The following is a 17,580-nucleotide window of genomic DNA, read 5'->3' on the forward strand; positions in this document are numbered from 1 at the left end:
CAGAGAGCACGTGAAAGAAACAGTCCACCTGTGACCACATGGTTCCAGTGCACTTTCATGTATCTTGAATTCTGCTGACTCAACAAAAGGCTGTGAATAAAGATTTTGTCACAGGAAGAGACCAAGAATCCTCTGAAGAATTATGGAGCACACAACTGAATATAAGGAGTAAATGAAAGAGCCCAGATTAATCTGCATTCTAAGGACTTCAACAGATTTTAGGAGGAATCAGACAACCTAGGCTGAGTGGGGCATTAAACAGCCAAAGCTGTAAAAAGTGAGGAGTGCACATTCTCTGTCAATTCCTACTAAACTCTCTTTGGAAACACTGACCTGCACGTACCAGGGACTCCTTTAGCAGGAGTCCGGGACCCAAAATTCCTAAGTGAAATCAATGTACAAGTTCAGGATCACCAAGTGATATGGTGATTCTGTAACATCATGGCACTAATACGATGTTATAGAACTGCACCTCACCTATGTACATTTTAACCAATCCCAGAGTTTACTAAGTGAACTTTGACCTGTCTTGCAGATGTACATTATCAGATCTACAGAATAATTCAAATTCAACACTGTCCTCTGAACATGATCACTACAGGAAATCCATTTTAATATATGATAAATTTTGCAGCCAGGTAATATGTTCTCCTTTTAAATGTTTACACTACAAAAAAGATATTTTAGTGATCTAAGTTTTAAGTTAAGCTTAACTACATATTAACACAACACAGAGTGCTGATATTACTCTGTGTGCTTCCATAAACACTTCAGATTCAAAAAAGTGATCAGAAACTGTTTTAAGAAAAGAAAAAATAAGATAGGAAGTTGAGGATCAGATATGAAGCTTTGGTTTTCTCTGCAATTTAGCCATTTTTCATTTCCATTAAATCTTCAAATATCCAAATCCCTCATTATTTAATCTCAAAGATTTCACAATACCTTTGTGCATTACTTACCTCCTCCTCTTCGGACAGTCTTTCATGTAGTGACCAATTTTTCCACAGACACGACAACATCTGTCATTGGGTGCCAATTCCCCATCTGTCAGCACTTTTGAGTCAAAAAAGTATTCCTATCAAAACACATCAGACAGATAAAATATATAAACCATTCACTTACAAGACTGAGGAATGAAAGTCAAACTGTCAGCCTTCATCTCTTATTGCTCCCTGAATGTTATTACTTCTGAGGTTATACCTGGTCCTTTTCTTCCCCTAGATAATGGCAGCTTTTTCAGAGATATGGAGCAGTTTGGGCTAAAAAGGGCTATTTGGTCTTAGGGACAGAGGCTGAATTTGCAGAACTTACCCAGGCTCCAGCCTGCTGCCCACCTTTCACCTCCCCAAAGGCTCTACAGAGCACAATTTTTTAGCATATGATCTATTTTGGCATCTGAGTCATTGCCTGTGTGCTTTCCAAAGCAGCCAATGTCCCTTCCCAGATGACAGGATTGCATCCCTTTGGACAGGACACAGCTCAGGTGGGAAACAGATGGAGCATCTGCAGACTGACCTGTATCACTCCCCTCCCCTGGAATTTGCTCAGGACAGCTGCAGTTCTGATATGTGTCAGCACAAAGGCCCAGTTTACAGCCTCTGAGCAACAAATATTGTGAAAGTAGTGAAACAGAGGTACAAACTCAGAAAAAACCCACAGATAAAGCAAGTAAATGAAAAAGAGAAGATAGGGAAGGATGAAGGGAATTAAAAGCTTTCAAAAGATTTTAAAGATCCTTTAGAAAATCAAGTTCTGTTAAAAGCCACTGGGAGAACAGTGCTCTAAACTGTTTTAGAAAATGCCTTTCTAAGTTGATCTTTAAAATACTAATGACAGTATTTTATTTGTTCATATTAAAAAAATAGTCGTCTCTACACATCAATGACTGGACCCTCTAGCACAGAGCAGTACTTTCTCCAAAATGATACTGCATGAACACATTCCTAACTCTGACTCACTATGCAAATTTTAAAGGTCAACTTGTTAAAAAAAATCGATCATCATCCTTCTCCTTTTTAAGCAGCAATCCTTACTATCTCCACCAAGTGGAAAACTAAAGAGAATGGAACATCTCTTGGATCTGTTTTCTTTAGCTACATGAAGAGCCAGTAAGGTTCCCTAGAGCTGTTTCTGGGTTTTACAGCCAGATTTGCAGTCTTCTGCAATACTTTTCATCATACAGTGAGAAGTTTTATAAAAACCAAAACATAAATTAAGCTTACTTTCCCCAAACCTGCCAGTAATACCCATCACCCATCCAACTACTTGCTTGAATTTTATATTCCAGAAGATAAATACTAAGCTATACATTTAATGCAGACAAGGTATAATTACACATATTGTGCATACCAAATGGATAAACACATACAAGAGATTTGCATCAATTCAGTGGACAAAGAAAATGAGAAAACATACTAAAAACTCTGAGAACTTACAGCTTCTCTTCCAACAGCTGGGTAGAATGGGGTACCAAATAATTTTCTCCCATTGATAAATGCCTTCATTATGAAATTGGTCACTATTGGAGAAAGACAAAATTATTAGAAAAAAACAGAAAACACACAACTCAGTGAACATTCAGCAGCAGCAGACATTAATAGCTTACTTTTCCTAGAGACTCCAGCACCCAGATTATGATTCAAGTCAAAAGGATCTGCACAAAGAAAGAAAAAAAAATCAGAGCTGGAAAAAATTTGCTGCAACAGAATTTTATATTTTAATGGATAGAATTCCATTTTAAATGCATTCGCAGAGCAGATTATAGCAAAGCAACGCTGAGAGTTTTACATTTGTTATGTTAATCAACCATAATAACAGTAAGAAGAACAATTCACTGACATGTAGTAAAAGTTACGAGTCTCATCTATTTTGTGAGCTGCAGGACTTGCAAACAATGTTTCTTTTTGAAGCACTGACTGTGGTTTCCTCGCATAAAGATCCTGTGCAAAGAGAACAGCCTCTCAAGCAACAGTTTCCTACTCCTGATGAATGGAGACTCAATTCAGCAGAGGAGTACCTTCAATGGCAATACACTTGGAGGTCCACTGCTTCTCAAAGGTGGTCAACAGCTTCTTCTGCCGGATGCTGATCACGTATTCCTTGAAGTCAAACTCCTCCGTGTAGAACCGCAGCAGCCCCAGCCAGAGCTCCCCAAGAGACTCAGTGTTCTTCCCAAGGGACGGCAGACGTTTCTTCTGCGTGCAACGGAAGAAATTTATTCAGCTACAGTTACTGCAGCACTGCTTCTCCCAAACATCTCTCTAATTACAAGTTTGTCTACTATGAATGGTTTCTTTTGGTTAAAGTAAGGTTAAATCATTACAGTTAAGACTAAACCTGGACTATTTTCAAGAATAAGAAGTATTTTTTCTGATTTATGTTATTTAGAAATTACTTAAAATAAACCAAGTAAAAAACTCCTTTTAGCAAAACAGGACTCAGTAGGGAAGTTGCAACACTATGGATGTGGAAGTTTAATTAATTAATATAATTAATATTTTCTGTATTACACTGTTAAAAATTTATTATTTTTCCTTTAAAGCAAGGTTTAAATTTTAGTTACTCTTCTGGATTTAGAATATTACCAATTCTTCCATGTCATCAAAGAAAAAAGCATTCCATCCATCCACCATTCTTTGTGGAATCTGTTTGCCATCAAATATCTGCCAGAACAGAGAGTGACAGTTACTGCTCTAATTCAAAGTCGCTGTAAAGTACTTGCAATTCTTTTTGTAAAAAAAAAATATAAAAATACAAATACTTTAATTTTAACAATTTCTTCTTATACAGACAGAATTTCTCACTGGTAAAAAGTCTGAAAGACTTTTTGCATTGTTGCTGTATCTCTCAAAATATTTGGATATTTCATTTTTACTTGTTCCCTGCAACTAAGAAAACATGACTGAATTACCTTGTCAAGATTCCAACATCTCTCTAGCCCACAGATTCTCTAAGGAGACTTTATATGATTTCTATTACATTTTGACTTTAGCACAGCCAAGAGGAAATTCCACTGTTATTTAAATGCACTCTCGGGGCAGCAGTAAAATAAAAACCCCCAACCACTACTAAAGTATCAGATACTAAAGTATCAGCAAGAAAGTCTATGAGTCTCAACTGCAATGCTTAAGCCAATTTCCCTCTTGCACAAAGAAACCAAAAGAGGCAGAAAGGGATCATTTTCAGACATGCTTGGGAGTTGCAGAGTGTATCCAGGAAGAGGCAGATAGCGGAATAATTATATTCTCCCACCCATACAATGGGGGTGCAGAACATTATTTTCTTAATAACGTTTCCTGGCACATATGAAATATTTCTTTAAAGTTGCACCAAAGCATCAATTATCTCATTTTCCCCTCATCAAATAATAAAATAAACTTATTCTCTTACAGATAAAGTGTTGAGCAATAAATAATGCTTCTGACAAACACTGGTTGAAGAACTGGACTCACATTTCAAGAGCATCTGGTGCAGTCTCATAATTACAATTCCCTTCTCTCCATACCACCTGCCAATTTTTTTCTATCCTGTTCAGCATATAAATATCACCATAAGACCAAAATCCCAAAGTAAATGTAATAGCAGAACTTAGGCACAACAGACTCCCAGGTTTGATCTCATTTTCTTGGTCAGTTTTACCTACTAAAACCAAGAGGGAGTTAAGAACCTGCTGATTAGAAGGGGCCCATATTTCATTTATCCCCTCTGATCCTAAAATCCCAGACTTCTCATATTTGGCTTGAAGAAAAAAAGTGCATCTATTTTCATAACCTCATTTTCTGAACCTACCTCCTGAAGAACTGGAATAACTGGTGGATTTCTCTGCTGTAGAAAGTACAAAACCATAAGAATATAGGCATACGAAGACAGACTACCACGGGATGCATCACCAATATCGCAGCGCTGAAAAAATACATTTTAAACAAAATGCTGAATATACATTTCACTGTTCAAGACTAACAACTGTGTCAGAGAGCAAACAGAAACCCCATAAGTAACAGCAAATACATTCACCTCATAATTAAAAATTGTTTTATGAAGCCTAAAAAATAAATACACCCAAGAGTCAACTGCCATCTGGCAAATCCATAGCATAATTTGTCTAACATAAAAACACAAAAGCTTTTCATCGCCAAAATACTTTAAAAAATTTATAATGTGCCAAACTAAAAAAAAACACCCCAAATCAAAACTCCCAAAACATAAATCCCAGGTTTCAGTATCATAAAATTTAATTTTCCTTAGAAACAGCTCTTGCAGCATGAGTTACGATTCCTTATTATTTTGGTTCCCCCTCCCCTTTTAAAGAAATAATTCATTAACAGCAAGTATTTCCATACTGCACTGGCAGTGCAGGCCACATGTGGCATTTTGCTAGCAAACATACACATACCTAATTAAAGCATGGTGCAGCCTGCACAACACAGTGCAAAACAAACACCCCTGACCAAGTCAGGGAGTTGGAGCCAGATGAGCTCAAGGTCCCTTCCAACCCAAGCCTTTCTGTGACTCTGATCAGTGAATTACCTTACTATGCTTCAGTATCTCATTACAGTATAACCTTTCCACAGCACCTGCTTCTAAGCTATCCTGTGTTTCGAGCCTGTGTCATATCAAACAAGGCATTTTTAACCTCCTAGGGCTGGAAAAACCAGGGATTCGTAAATTACTTTCACATTAGCAGCAGCAGTGACAGCTGTTCCTGGGTTTTCTGCCAATGCAAACAGAGGAGGAGGCATTTTGCTTAAAAACAGAGTATTTGTATAGCTACAAAGTCACTTCCATACATTTACATTCAGGAGTGTATATCCCACAACTTGTATATTTCATCATTGCAGTAATATGTTTAGAACATGCACAATAGAATGCAATGCTACCAAAAAAGATTCATTATTATCAATACAAGGCATTTTTAATTTGGACACAGAAGAGACATGGCAATTTTGTGCACTACTGCGACCACATCAAGAAAAAAAATCATTGCTAGTCTCAGTGACAGTATAATGAACGTGTCCATTCCATTCTGGCACAAAGTTATTTTATTCATCTTGATGTATTTTATTACATGAACATCTGGTAGTATGATTCACCATCTCTATAAGCCATTTTTTATTTGCCCCAGTTCCACTAAGCTTTCTTTGGATATGCTGTATTTAATACTGCAGCTTGAACAAAAAGCAATGCCACGTTTCAATTACCAAAGGCTGTATAATATAAAATTTTGATAGAATATCATAACAAAAGATGCAGGAGATCTGACATTTCCAAACTCTAAAAGTCAAGTATATGTCCTAGGCACACTGAGACTCAGGCATTCACTCACCACCCCATACCGACCTATTCCTAACTTTTATACTAATTCAAACAAGGCAAATGTGCCAGAAGAAAGCAGAAGTAATCTCCGGGCTGGCCCCAGATATGAAAACCTGGGAAGCCCATGCACATCCACATACCCCTACATCTTACAGTTACCAATTTTTCCAGTTTTGCTTGGGGTTTGGGTGGGTTTTTTTGTTTGTTATAATTGAAGTTGGTTTGAAATTGAAGAAAAAAAGGAAAGTTTTCCTCTCATCAGCTTTCTCTTACACAGAAATCTTCCAACAGATAGCAGAAGTTACCAGGATTTGATTTTGACACACACAGTCTGATGGAGCACAGTAAGCTTAAGAAAGTGCACTTCATATTAACAGAATTCTACTCCATTCCAGCTGGTATTGGCAAAAGGCAAACTCAGTGGCTGCAGCAGAAAACACTGTATTGTACAAATAAATCCCTTATTTTTATATTACCTTTGCAAAAACTTTCATTGTGTAGCCCAGATATTGCACCCTAGGATCAATAGCTGCATAGGTAGCCAGCATCCTTGTGTTATGCTGCGCCTGGAAAAAGGGAAAAAAATTAAACTGGTGTCAGGGTGAGCCAATTATGTAAGAAATTGTGCAATTTCATAGTGTCAGGTGAAAGCTGGAATGAGCTGTACTTGGCACACAGGCCATGGTGGATGTAGTGGCTTTTCAGAAGTATCCCCAAAACAAGACTTCCTGTGCTGTACCCTGCTCTGCCATCAGGTCATACACAGCTACCCAGGTCAGGCTGAGGGTGTGGGCCACTGAATTTAAATAACATAGAAGAAAGACATAAACACTCAAAAGCATTTTCACTCTGGTTTCAAAATGATTCCCTCAAACAGTTATTTGGTATGATAGAAAGAATGAAAAGCTTTCTTTGAACACAAAAGGACACAAGCAGATGCTCACCAGTGTATTGTACAAACTGATATCTCCTTCCAAGCCACTCCGCCTGTGCTCAAACTTTACTATAGGCACTTTGGCTGTTGTTATAGGCAAGATGTTCCTCAAACCTGGGGAAGCAACACTTTAGTACATAAAACATTTCCATTAACAACATTTATAGAAAATCTAACTGCAAAACAAATAATACTTTAAAGCACCTACCTGGATGCTTCTTAAGAACTTTTGCCAAACCTTCTATTATTTCTTTACAGTTTAATTTCTAGGAAAAACAAAGATCACAGCTTCAGATGCTAAAACATGGATGCTATTCCAACAAGCACATTTACTATCACATATATTTCATAGATGAAAAGTCTATGTACAAAAAGGAGCAAGCATTAAGCCAGCACATGAATTTACACAAACTCATAGGCACTTTGTGGACATCTATATTACACTGTGTGTCTATAAGGCATTAAAAGTAAAGTAGGCTGGATCTTGCTTCACTTGTGCAGAGTGCAACAAGCCAACATGCAACTAGCAAATCCTACCTTTCCTGTGTGCAGAAATCTTAACTGAATTAAAAAACCCTAAAGAATCTTTGAATGTAAAATAGCAGATTTTATCAATTTCAAAACTCTTACCTCTGCATTTTCATGACCTTCCAATGTCATGCAGATATCTAGATCACTGTCCCGAAACCCAAATCCATTCTTTGAGGAGCCAAATAAGCAAAGCCTAGCTTTGTCTGATCAAAAGAATAGACAAGAGAAAGTTAATTCTTTTACAGTTGAATGGAAAGTGCTTAGTATAAAATATTGTTTAACTGCAATGTGCAAGTGCCCATAAAAATCAGCTCAAAGAGAGAGCTTACACTGTCACTTCAAAGACTTCAGCTTTGATAAAGGAGGAAGCACAACACTTCAGAAGTTATTTACAGAAAGCAAGGCAGGATAAAGGCTTATTTTATACATTTTTTATGACTGAAGTACAGTTACTATAATCATTAAATGGAATCTCTAAACGTGGTGCAATGTTTTGTGGTATGCATTTTCCTGCTTTTAATAAATCAAAATAATGTGCAAACCCAGTCACCAGTACAGCTTTATCCCACAGATAAGACAGAGCTAGTCCTAGGGTAGCCAAAGTAATATTTCTGAAATTCCATTCAGAATTTATCTAGGTTGCATACTTCTTCTATGACTAGGTAAATTTGGTCAATGAGTTTTTGTAATTATAACATATTCTTCAAAAAGACACAAGCAGTAAGATTACAATACTTTATGGAACATTCTTTCCCAATTGCTTTGTTTACATTTTTGTTTGAAACATGATATTACTAGGTATTCTCATTCTTGGATGGCAAAATTATGTTGTTAAAACAAATTCTTTCCTAACTGCAAAGAATACATTGATCTGTTCAGCTGAAATTAATGATAAGAAAATAGATCTAACACTTATTCACTTATTCACAGCTTTTTTTCCTAAACTTTAATAGAATTGGGAACCTTAAGTCTTTCAAGGCTTTGTAACAGGTCTCAATCCTCAGCTGCTGCCAGGAAGTGGAGGCACACAGCCAGTGGATAGAATTCCCAATTCCTTGATCACAGGTCAGCTACAGCAGAATAGCCTTCCATGGACTGGAATTCAGGAGACCTGGGTTTGGTACCTGGCTCTAGCACTGTTTTACACCTCCTATAAAAAAATCACTTGGCATCTCTGTGCCTTGGCTTCCATCCCTGTAGTAAGACATTTTTGTTTGTTTTATGTAAGGGATGTGAAGATAAACTCAGTAGGATTTCTAAGATACTCAAGCACTGGTGACTAGGCAACAAAAGTCCTTGGCCCACAACCAAAGCTAACACTAAACTCAACCAAACTTTCTTCTTGGCCTGACTGGAGCAATCCTGTGCTTGCATTACTGCTCTGGCAGCTCTTCCTCCACTCTAGGGATGTTTCCATGGAATAGCAAGAAGGGATGTTCAGTGTTCAAGTCTGCAAGACAGCTTTACAAACAGAAGGAAAAGAGATGCCCCTGCTTCAAGCAAGGAAAAAAAATGAGATAAACCACATCTTTATGCTCTGGACAACATGACTGAAGAAAGCATTCTCAAGAATCACTACTTAAGGTTACATACCATTATACTCTTTCCGAATAAATCTCTCCAAACTTGCCAGTATTTGTTCTCTGTTTTGTTGCTCAGATAAAGGAGGGGATAATTCATCTAAGTAAAAACAAATTAAAACAAAGTCAGACATGACATTCAGCACCTCAAGAATCGTTTCCAGCTAATTAACAGATTAGGTGGGTATTTTTTGTTGTGCTTGCTTTGCTTAAATCTGTGGTTTTCTTTTTAAATCATTAGAGTCTTCCAGATTTTATTCCAAAACATCCTGTTTTTCAACCACAAAGTGTCCTGGTGGGCACCTGGCATCCAGCCAAGGTTAACCCACAACAGCACCCTCAAAAGATGCCATAGAATTCAACAAGCACAAAAATTAGTTTTGCCCAGAGCCTGATTCCTGGGAACACCGGTAGCTTTTTACAAACCTGGTGAAAAATCCCATATAACATCAGTTTCTCAAATCTGTTATAAATTATCACAGCCATGGATTATCTGAAAATTAAAGTGCTGATCCATTTGGAGCCTAGGGCACCTGGAAGAGCTTCTTCGTACTGAATTGTGAATAATTGTAAATAAGTAATTTAACCCTAGAGTTTTTAATTCTTCCAGGTTACAGATCACAGTATAAATGGAGTACAAACACTTTTTGAACTTACCAAAACATCTTTTACACACTATATCAAGTATTTCCCGAAATCTGTCTGTCATTGGTGGTAGTGGTTTTAGATCAATTTTCTTGAAATCCTCTGGGCAATCATTTTTGGAATGTCCATCCCGTTTGCAGATGCTGCATACTATAGTTGGTGGCTTTTTTTGGGGGGAAAAAAAGGAAAATTCTATTTGTGCACTTAGGCTCAGCAGACCTAACATTTCCAAGCAACCAAGAACATTTGACATATGAACAATAAAAGAGCCTACAAAGAGCAGAACACCTCTCAACAAGCTGCATTTAGTTCTCACAGTGCCTAGAAGCACCTGGAAATTCTACAAGAAAGTAGGAGAGGAAAGGCAGAAATAATCCACAAATAACCAGAAAGAAACCCAGATTTTTTGTGTGGAAATCAAAAAGCTCAAGATGAGGGAACCAGATAATTTAATTCAAATGTCACACAGGGTGATGTTTCCTGAATAACAGGTACTCTACAAAGGCCAGAGCTCCCACCTATACCCCAGTCTGAAACAATCACTGTGGGAATCCCACCATCCTTCCACTCTTAGATTTAATGACTTCAAAGTAACATCCCAGCGATCCATGACCAGCACTGCTTACCTTTCCTGAAGTAAAAATAAACTTATCAAACACATAATGCATTTCTTCTGTTGAGAGTCTGCCTTCCTCTTTGAGATCCTGGGTTTCCAGCACTGCTTTGCAGCTGGCCGAGGTAGCTGGGGTGCCAGTGCACTTTGTCTGTGGAGACGACTCCAGTACCAAACTCTGCCTGCTTTCAGCATCAGAAAACTCATTACTGGAATTTGTGTCATCAGGCTGATGTGCACTGCAGTTACAGTGGTGGCTGAGCTCACCCTCAGTTAGACACACTGAAATTTCTAAATCATCTCTCTCTTTAGGTGATTTTTCCTTTAATTCACAGCATTCATTGGAAATAAGGGGTAAAGCTTCTTCTTTGTCTTCATCATAGCTAGAGTCCAATGTTGAAAGTAGCAAAGGGTCCATGTTCTGGGAAGTACATCTTTTGGCTACAGCTTCTACCACTGTATTACATTCAACTTCATTCTCTGGTATGTCACATCCACTTCCTGTAACCTCTTTATCTACAACATTTTCCCCTTGTGGAAGGCAACAGTTTGCTACAGGCTCTTCAGATCTTGTGGATTTCTTATTATTCATTTTCCCTTTCTCTTTTTTCTTGCTATCTGGCTTGGATTTAATCCCATCTTTACTTTGTGGGCATGCAAAATATTTATATGCTGTCCTAAATCGCTCCAGGATGTACTCAAATACCATCTGGCTATTTAGACTTCGTGCAACATTCCTCTTTAGTGCAAAAGGATCTGGGAAGAAAAAGAACAATTTAATTAGTAATCTTTAACTTCCACATTTCACAAAGCAGCTGAAATCTCTAAGTTTTTACAGGGCAGTTAAGGAGATTCTTATACTATAATCCAGAATTGTACGTGGATATACTTAAAGAATGAAAGACACACAAGTTTTTTCAGAATTCTTCCATACAAAACATACCCACGTGCAGCCATGAATGGCTGACTATCATAAACAATTCTAAACAGTGTTACTCAAAAAGAAAACCATGGGTATATTGCAACATTATATTATGGCCAATTTCTAGACTAGAAATTATAATAAACAAAGGCAAAATAAATAGATGCCAGCCAGAACTTTTTTTCCTCCACTGAAGAAGGATTTTCATTTCCCTTAAGGAATTCATTTGTCTAAGAGTAACACTGAGAATGTAAGGATTGTATGAACCAATCTCACCAGGATCCATTCTTAGTCCTTCCTAACCATTTTTAGATCAAATATATTTTCCAAGCAAAAGAGCTCCTGCATAGTCGCTATAAGTTTGCCTGGAAGATAGTACCAAACTGAGATTCTGTTACTTCATAACATCAGCTACAAACTCAACATTGGAAAAAAGAAAAAAGGCAAAAATGAGAAGTAAAAAAACAGAAAGCAAACAACACAATTAGCCCAATCAGCTAATTAGAAATTAGCAGGTGTCAGAACCAGAATACAATCTGGTTTTTTGAAATTACTTCTCATTTCTTCCTCAACGATTTGTCCTCACACTTTACATCCCAAATGTTGAATAAACACTTCCTTACTTTTTCTACATTCTAGCTAAAAGCGATTGAAGAAAAGAATTGGGAGAGGAAATTAAAAGTCACAGGAGTGATCTCAACATCCACTACTCAACCTGTGCCTCGAGAATTCATTGCTTATCTGTTCTACTTTCCTTCTCACTCTTCTTGTACCTTATTGACTCATCCTTCAATGTACCTCTGTACCTCATTCTCTGTCTGTATGATTCTCTTTGTCCTCTCCATCGCCTCAAGTGTTACAGATAAGCCACTTCAGCAACATCTCTAGAAAGTGTTCAAAAGTCATTATTCATGTTTTTATAAAAATATCACCTTACACGGTTTCTTAGCCTTCCTCAAATACCCAATTTCTCTATTCTTAAGGTCAATTCAGAATGCCACACATTGCTCTGTAACTCAGTCACTTTCCCTGCTTTTTAGACAGAGAAAACTTGTGTTTAAAGAGACTAAATAGCTGACAAAATATATATTTCAAAGATCTATTGTCCATATTCTTGTAACAGAGTTGCAAGTTAAGCAAATAAAGATGCTAAAGCAGGATGACTACAGAAGTGGGAAGGGATCAGCCTACCTTCAATGGCTATTCGCCTCTTAGGCCAGTTTTTATTCTCTCTGGTTAAGAGCTCTTGTACCCGTATACTGATGACATATTCCTCCAAAGCAAACTCCAGTGTGTAAAACTTCAAAAGTTCCAACCACAGTTGCCCCAGTGACACTTGGTGAGGGGTTTTGAACGCTAAGAGAGACTGAAAAACATGGACACAAGTACTCAACTGCAATACGAAATTAATATTCCTTTTTTTTTTTTGTCCTGATTCCATCCAACATCAATGTTTAAAAATAAAAAAATAGGGATAAGAGATAGCAAATGGTTTTCAATGAAATAAAGTCAGGACTTACAATTCCATGTTTCTCTTTCACATTGCTTTGGTTGTCCACTTCTGAGCTCGTTGCCTTCTTGCCACCACCTTTTTGTTGTTCAACTTTAGCTTTGCTTTCTGCTCCAACAGAGTTTTTTGCTGCACCATTTGTGGGTGGTTTGTACTCCCACCTTACAAATTCTTCATCTTCCACCCCTTTCAGCTGGTGGTCATCTGGCCTCTTTGAATCAAAGCCTTCAATCTAACAACAACGAAAGTGGCTCTGAAACAAGACTGTATATAATACATACGACCAAAAGTTTTCAGCAAATATAACACTGACTACTGTGGCATATTCATAACCCTCAAGATTAACAGATGTCAGAGACAGAAATTCAGAGAAATAAAGAAGAAAATAATTGTCTTTTCTCCAAAACACAGATGACACAACTATACAGCCTGCTACAAGTGCCTTTTAAAAAAGTCTTCAGAATCATCAAGCATCATCTGCATGAGCATGAACTACCAATGCATTTCATTTATCACTTTCTTTGGCAATCAAATTCTGCATTTTTATGAGGTTGCAGAACACAGAAATAATGCCAACAATTTAATAATGAAGTACCAAATCACTTACCCAATTGCCCAAATAGGACGGTAAAATACGTGGTTTTCTTTGTTGAAGAAAAAATATCACCATTAAGGCAAAGGAATATGAGGGAATTCCACCTTCAGCCTGACAATCAATGTGACAGAGCTGTAAGAGAAGAAATAATTACTTTTCTGATGTAACACCAGAATTTGAGTTTATAATCTATTACAAAAGGACAAACACTAAAGAAATGTGAGAAACATACTAGAGTGAAATATAAAATGCTGTATCTCAGAAACTGCAGTGGTCATGCCATGTCACATACAGACAGAATACAAACTAGCAATTCATACAGTGTATTAAGGAATACTATCTTATCATATATTGTTCTTTTCAGTTTCACCACATTTTGTAATTTTGGGCCATATTTATGCTGCCATCTAGAATTTCAGTCAACACTGAAATGTGCTGTTGTACAGTGGCATCTCATGTATGGAGGTGGGGTGAAGCAGTGGCATGAAGTCCTTTCTACAAACATTCATGGTACATTACACAGTACATTGTACACAGTGTTTAGAAAGGAGTATCGAGGATAACTCAATAACTTACTCTGGCCCAGTAGCGGAAAGCCAAAACCAAGGGAATCAGCACAGGCTCCAGTTTACCAAGTGCAGCCAGCAGGTCAGTTGTAAGGCAAGCCACGTCATTCCTAGCACTCACTTTGCATGTCAAACCACTGCAATCACAATGCAGAACAGATAAAGGGTTATCACTTTGTGATACAGATGGTGCTTGGGGCAGGGGGAGGTGGGGCATCACACCCCCTGAAATAAAAACATCCATCAGGGTCTCCCTATGTAAGAACCTGAATTTTTTAACAAAAAGCTACAGAATATAATTGCATTTTCTCTACTATTAGCTTACTGACTGCATCTAGAACTTACAGAATATCACTACAGTGAAGAATACAAAACAGCATTAAGAATTTGCTCTTTACTGCCATGACTTAACTAGGTTATCTTGCACAATTCACTTACCAAATATACTGTCTACATTCCAAACACTTAAACAAATGAATAAATTAATTAATACTCCAGACCTGCTGCACATTAGGAGTTACATTAAGGTAAACCCACAAAACAGCTTCTCCAAAAACTTTCCTTTAGCTTCTCAGAACAATTATTTCTATTCCGTTACAAACACAGGAAAAGACAAGCCCACTCTTGTTGCATTTACTTCCCCAGAGTTTCAGTCCATACCTCTGGCCAGTCAAGAAATCATGTTTCATTTTGGAGGTTGCTGCTTCTTAGGAATTTACTGAAACGGTCAGATGATGTGTCCTTTCTGGCAATGTGTATCTTATAAAATGTTTTTAAAGCCTTGGCTTAAAACTGCTGGCAAAAATTTTACATCACTGAAAACCACTCCACTTTTCCCCCAGTTAACTAAAAGGTATTGTCAGATTCCTACACCCAGTGAGTTCTGTGTAGCACAACAAAAGTAGCTTTCTTTCTAGGTTACATTTCTGTGTATGAACAATTCCCTTTTAATACAAATGTTAGCTCAATGTTACAGTAATACTTCTTGTCAGGAGTGCAGGCAAGCACCTAGTATGAACAAGCATAGTAGCTCACTAAAAACGTTTTTCAGTCACAAATACCTTTTAACATCTTTGCAAAAGACAACGGGAACTTTGGCATGGAAATCCGACTCCACATCTGAGTAGACAGCTAAGCAATGAAGGAGAAAAAACACACTTTGTTTCCAAGTTTCTTACAGTTTTCCCATTTCTGTCTTTATTATATTTGTGTAACAACTCAAATTAAGTGCTGCATAGTTAAGCAATACCAATATTTTCTGCTTACTTTTGATGCTCACCACCAGTATGAGACAGCCAGGCTGTGTTCCTGACAGAACCATGAGGCTACAAGTTTTGGAAGTCTTGGAACAGCTCTCACTCATGTACATATGCAAGTGGAAAGCAGCTTTTGAGTTTACTGCCTAGAACTCATCATACAAAAAGTTAAAACTTTTTGCTTTGGCCTCTGACACTACTGCCCCAACTTCTGGCAGGCTGAACTGGAGCATTATCTTGCTGCAGCTTCTCATCTCTCATTCACACAAGCACTGGTGTTCATAAAAATCACATTCATAAAAACAGCCCAGATACTTCCGTTGAAAATCCATCAATTTTTCTAAGTTTACAGAAAATTTAAGCAAAAAAAGAACTAAGCAGCAGAAGGAATGTTAAATAGAAATGAGATGCAACTAAAACTCACCACTGTTCTTCAAGATCTCAAGCACCTGGATCAGAACATCTGGTTGACTCATCTACAATGACAAAATCAGAGCAGGTTGCATTATTGAGACTAATATTTCATTTTACATTTTATGTCAAACTACTTGGGTTGCACAACTAGTAACTCTGCCTTCCTCAAAAAAGTGAAATAATTTGTCAGTGTTAATGAAAAAGTATGCCTGTCTACACCATGAAAACAGGTGCCAGTAAACCTCACAGCCAGTTTTCCTTTAGCCTACAGCTCTAGTGAACACTTCTAGTTCTGCATGAACAGGATAAATAGAAGCACTTGCCATATATTCAGCAATTTCATTATCAATGAATACTGCTAGAAATGGACAGCAAGAGAATTTAACGCCAGGACTTTCCCAAGAGTTTTGAAAGGTTATCATTTTGAAACACCTCATCATTTTGAAACACCTTATCATTTTGAAACACAAGTGCAGCAGCTGAGTGTCTATCAAGAATGTGCTGCTAATACCACTAAACATGAACCAACAATTTCATTACCTGAAGAATGTTACTTTTATCTCAAATATTAAAAGTGTGGGGGGAATCAAAACCTACAAGAGTTTACAGTCTGAATGTTGAGTTCATGGAAGCACACTTAGTCAAGCCAACTATTTTCATAGTGCTTCAGTGCTTACTCCAAAAAAAAAAAAAGTAGAAAAAGCCTAGCATAAGGTTGTCCAAACAAAACAAAACAAAAAAATCAACCAAGAATTAAAGTTATCTAAAGAGCAATGAAAACTTCCTACACAGCACAGATGACATCAAATCAAAGATTAGATGCTTTGTCTTCTTCCAATACCATGTGCCCCAAAAAGAAGATGAAGGCAATGGAATAGAAATAAATGTGGATGGGCTTGATTTAAAAACCAGTCTTAGTTAATACAAGATAATATCTACACACCTTAGGGGGGAATTTGATATCAATGTTAACATCGCTGGTCTTAAAAGCAAATCTAGTTAAGCAGGAGCCATACATCCTCAGGGAACAGTCTGGAGAGAGAGAAACATAATTATTTAACAGTTAGTAAATAAATTCTTCTTTAGTGGATGATGCATACCTTGCTTTAGATACTGCACCTCACAAGTGGCACTCCCAGATTAATGAACACTGAACCCCCTTCATACTCTTGTGAAGGGCAGGCATTTCCATAACACAGAATCACAGGAAAACAAATAATTCAAATACTGTAATCACCAAATGTCCAACATTTTCCAAGCTGTTTTAAAGATTTTTTGCAATAGTTCTGTTTGTTTTTAATATAAAATTAAATATGAAGTAACAATAACTGTCACCATCTCAGTGCAGGATTTTATATAACAGCTTTTGTTAACTACAGCTTGATTTCACTGCAGCTCTTAGCCAATTATAAAATTCTTTGATGCCTCACAGACTTCTGCATGAGGCACCAATCTGTTGATTTCATGAGCAAGTTCCAACACACAATTCCTTACAAAATATGTATATAAACATAAATTCAGTATAATCCAAGGCTCAGAGCACAGCGTCCATTCAGTGTTTTAACTAATGCAGTTACCTGCAAAAATGCAGAACAGAACTAAACTAACTAGGAAGTACCTACTCAGCAATAATATGAGAAATGCCATCCCATTCCATAAACAATATCCCAATTCACAATGAAATTTCTGCAGATGAAAACTT

At 37.3% G+C, this 17,580-nt stretch overlaps 1 protein-coding gene across 2 annotated transcripts in view; it reads right to left on the bottom strand.

Annotated features, from left to right (window-relative positions):
* The window catches only part of TUT4 (terminal uridylyl transferase 4), a 36,181-nt gene that overhangs the window by 8,860 nt on the left and 9,741 nt on the right, over positions 1–17,580 (bottom strand). The window contains exons 5-24 of one of the 2 annotated variants that reach the window (XM_014307832.2): positions 16,822–16,910; positions 15,889–15,940; positions 15,270–15,339; positions 14,219–14,345; positions 13,655–13,774; positions 13,058–13,279; positions 12,729–12,903; positions 10,629–11,371; positions 10,015–10,165; positions 9,371–9,457; positions 7,877–7,980; positions 7,455–7,512; positions 7,257–7,360; positions 6,789–6,878; positions 4,789–4,902; positions 3,585–3,662; positions 3,017–3,194; positions 2,606–2,653; positions 2,436–2,518; positions 960–1,075 (exon numbers count right to left, since the gene is read on the bottom strand). In XM_014307832.2, coding sequence (XP_014163307.1) covers positions 960–1,075; positions 2,436–2,518; positions 2,606–2,653; positions 3,017–3,194; positions 3,585–3,662; positions 4,789–4,902; positions 6,789–6,878; positions 7,257–7,360; positions 7,455–7,512; positions 7,877–7,980; positions 9,371–9,457; positions 10,015–10,165; positions 10,629–11,371; positions 12,729–12,903; positions 13,058–13,279; positions 13,655–13,774; positions 14,219–14,345; positions 15,270–15,339; positions 15,889–15,940; positions 16,822–16,910 — 2,809 coding nt within the window. The remainder of the gene's footprint in view (positions 1–959; positions 1,076–2,435; positions 2,519–2,605; positions 2,654–3,016; positions 3,195–3,584; positions 3,663–4,788; positions 4,903–6,788; positions 6,879–7,256; positions 7,361–7,454; positions 7,513–7,876; positions 7,981–9,370; positions 9,458–10,014; positions 10,166–10,628; positions 11,372–12,728; positions 12,904–13,057; positions 13,280–13,654; positions 13,775–14,218; positions 14,346–15,269; positions 15,340–15,888; positions 15,941–16,821; positions 16,911–17,580) is intronic. The other variant, XM_031058577.1, reaches the window with a different exon arrangement.

This window comes from Geospiza fortis, unplaced genomic scaffold, assembly GCF_000277835.1.
Source record: "Geospiza fortis unplaced genomic scaffold, GeoFor_1.0 scaffold396, whole genome shotgun sequence".
Lineage (NCBI taxonomy): Eukaryota > Metazoa > Chordata > Aves > Passeriformes > Thraupidae > Geospiza > Geospiza fortis.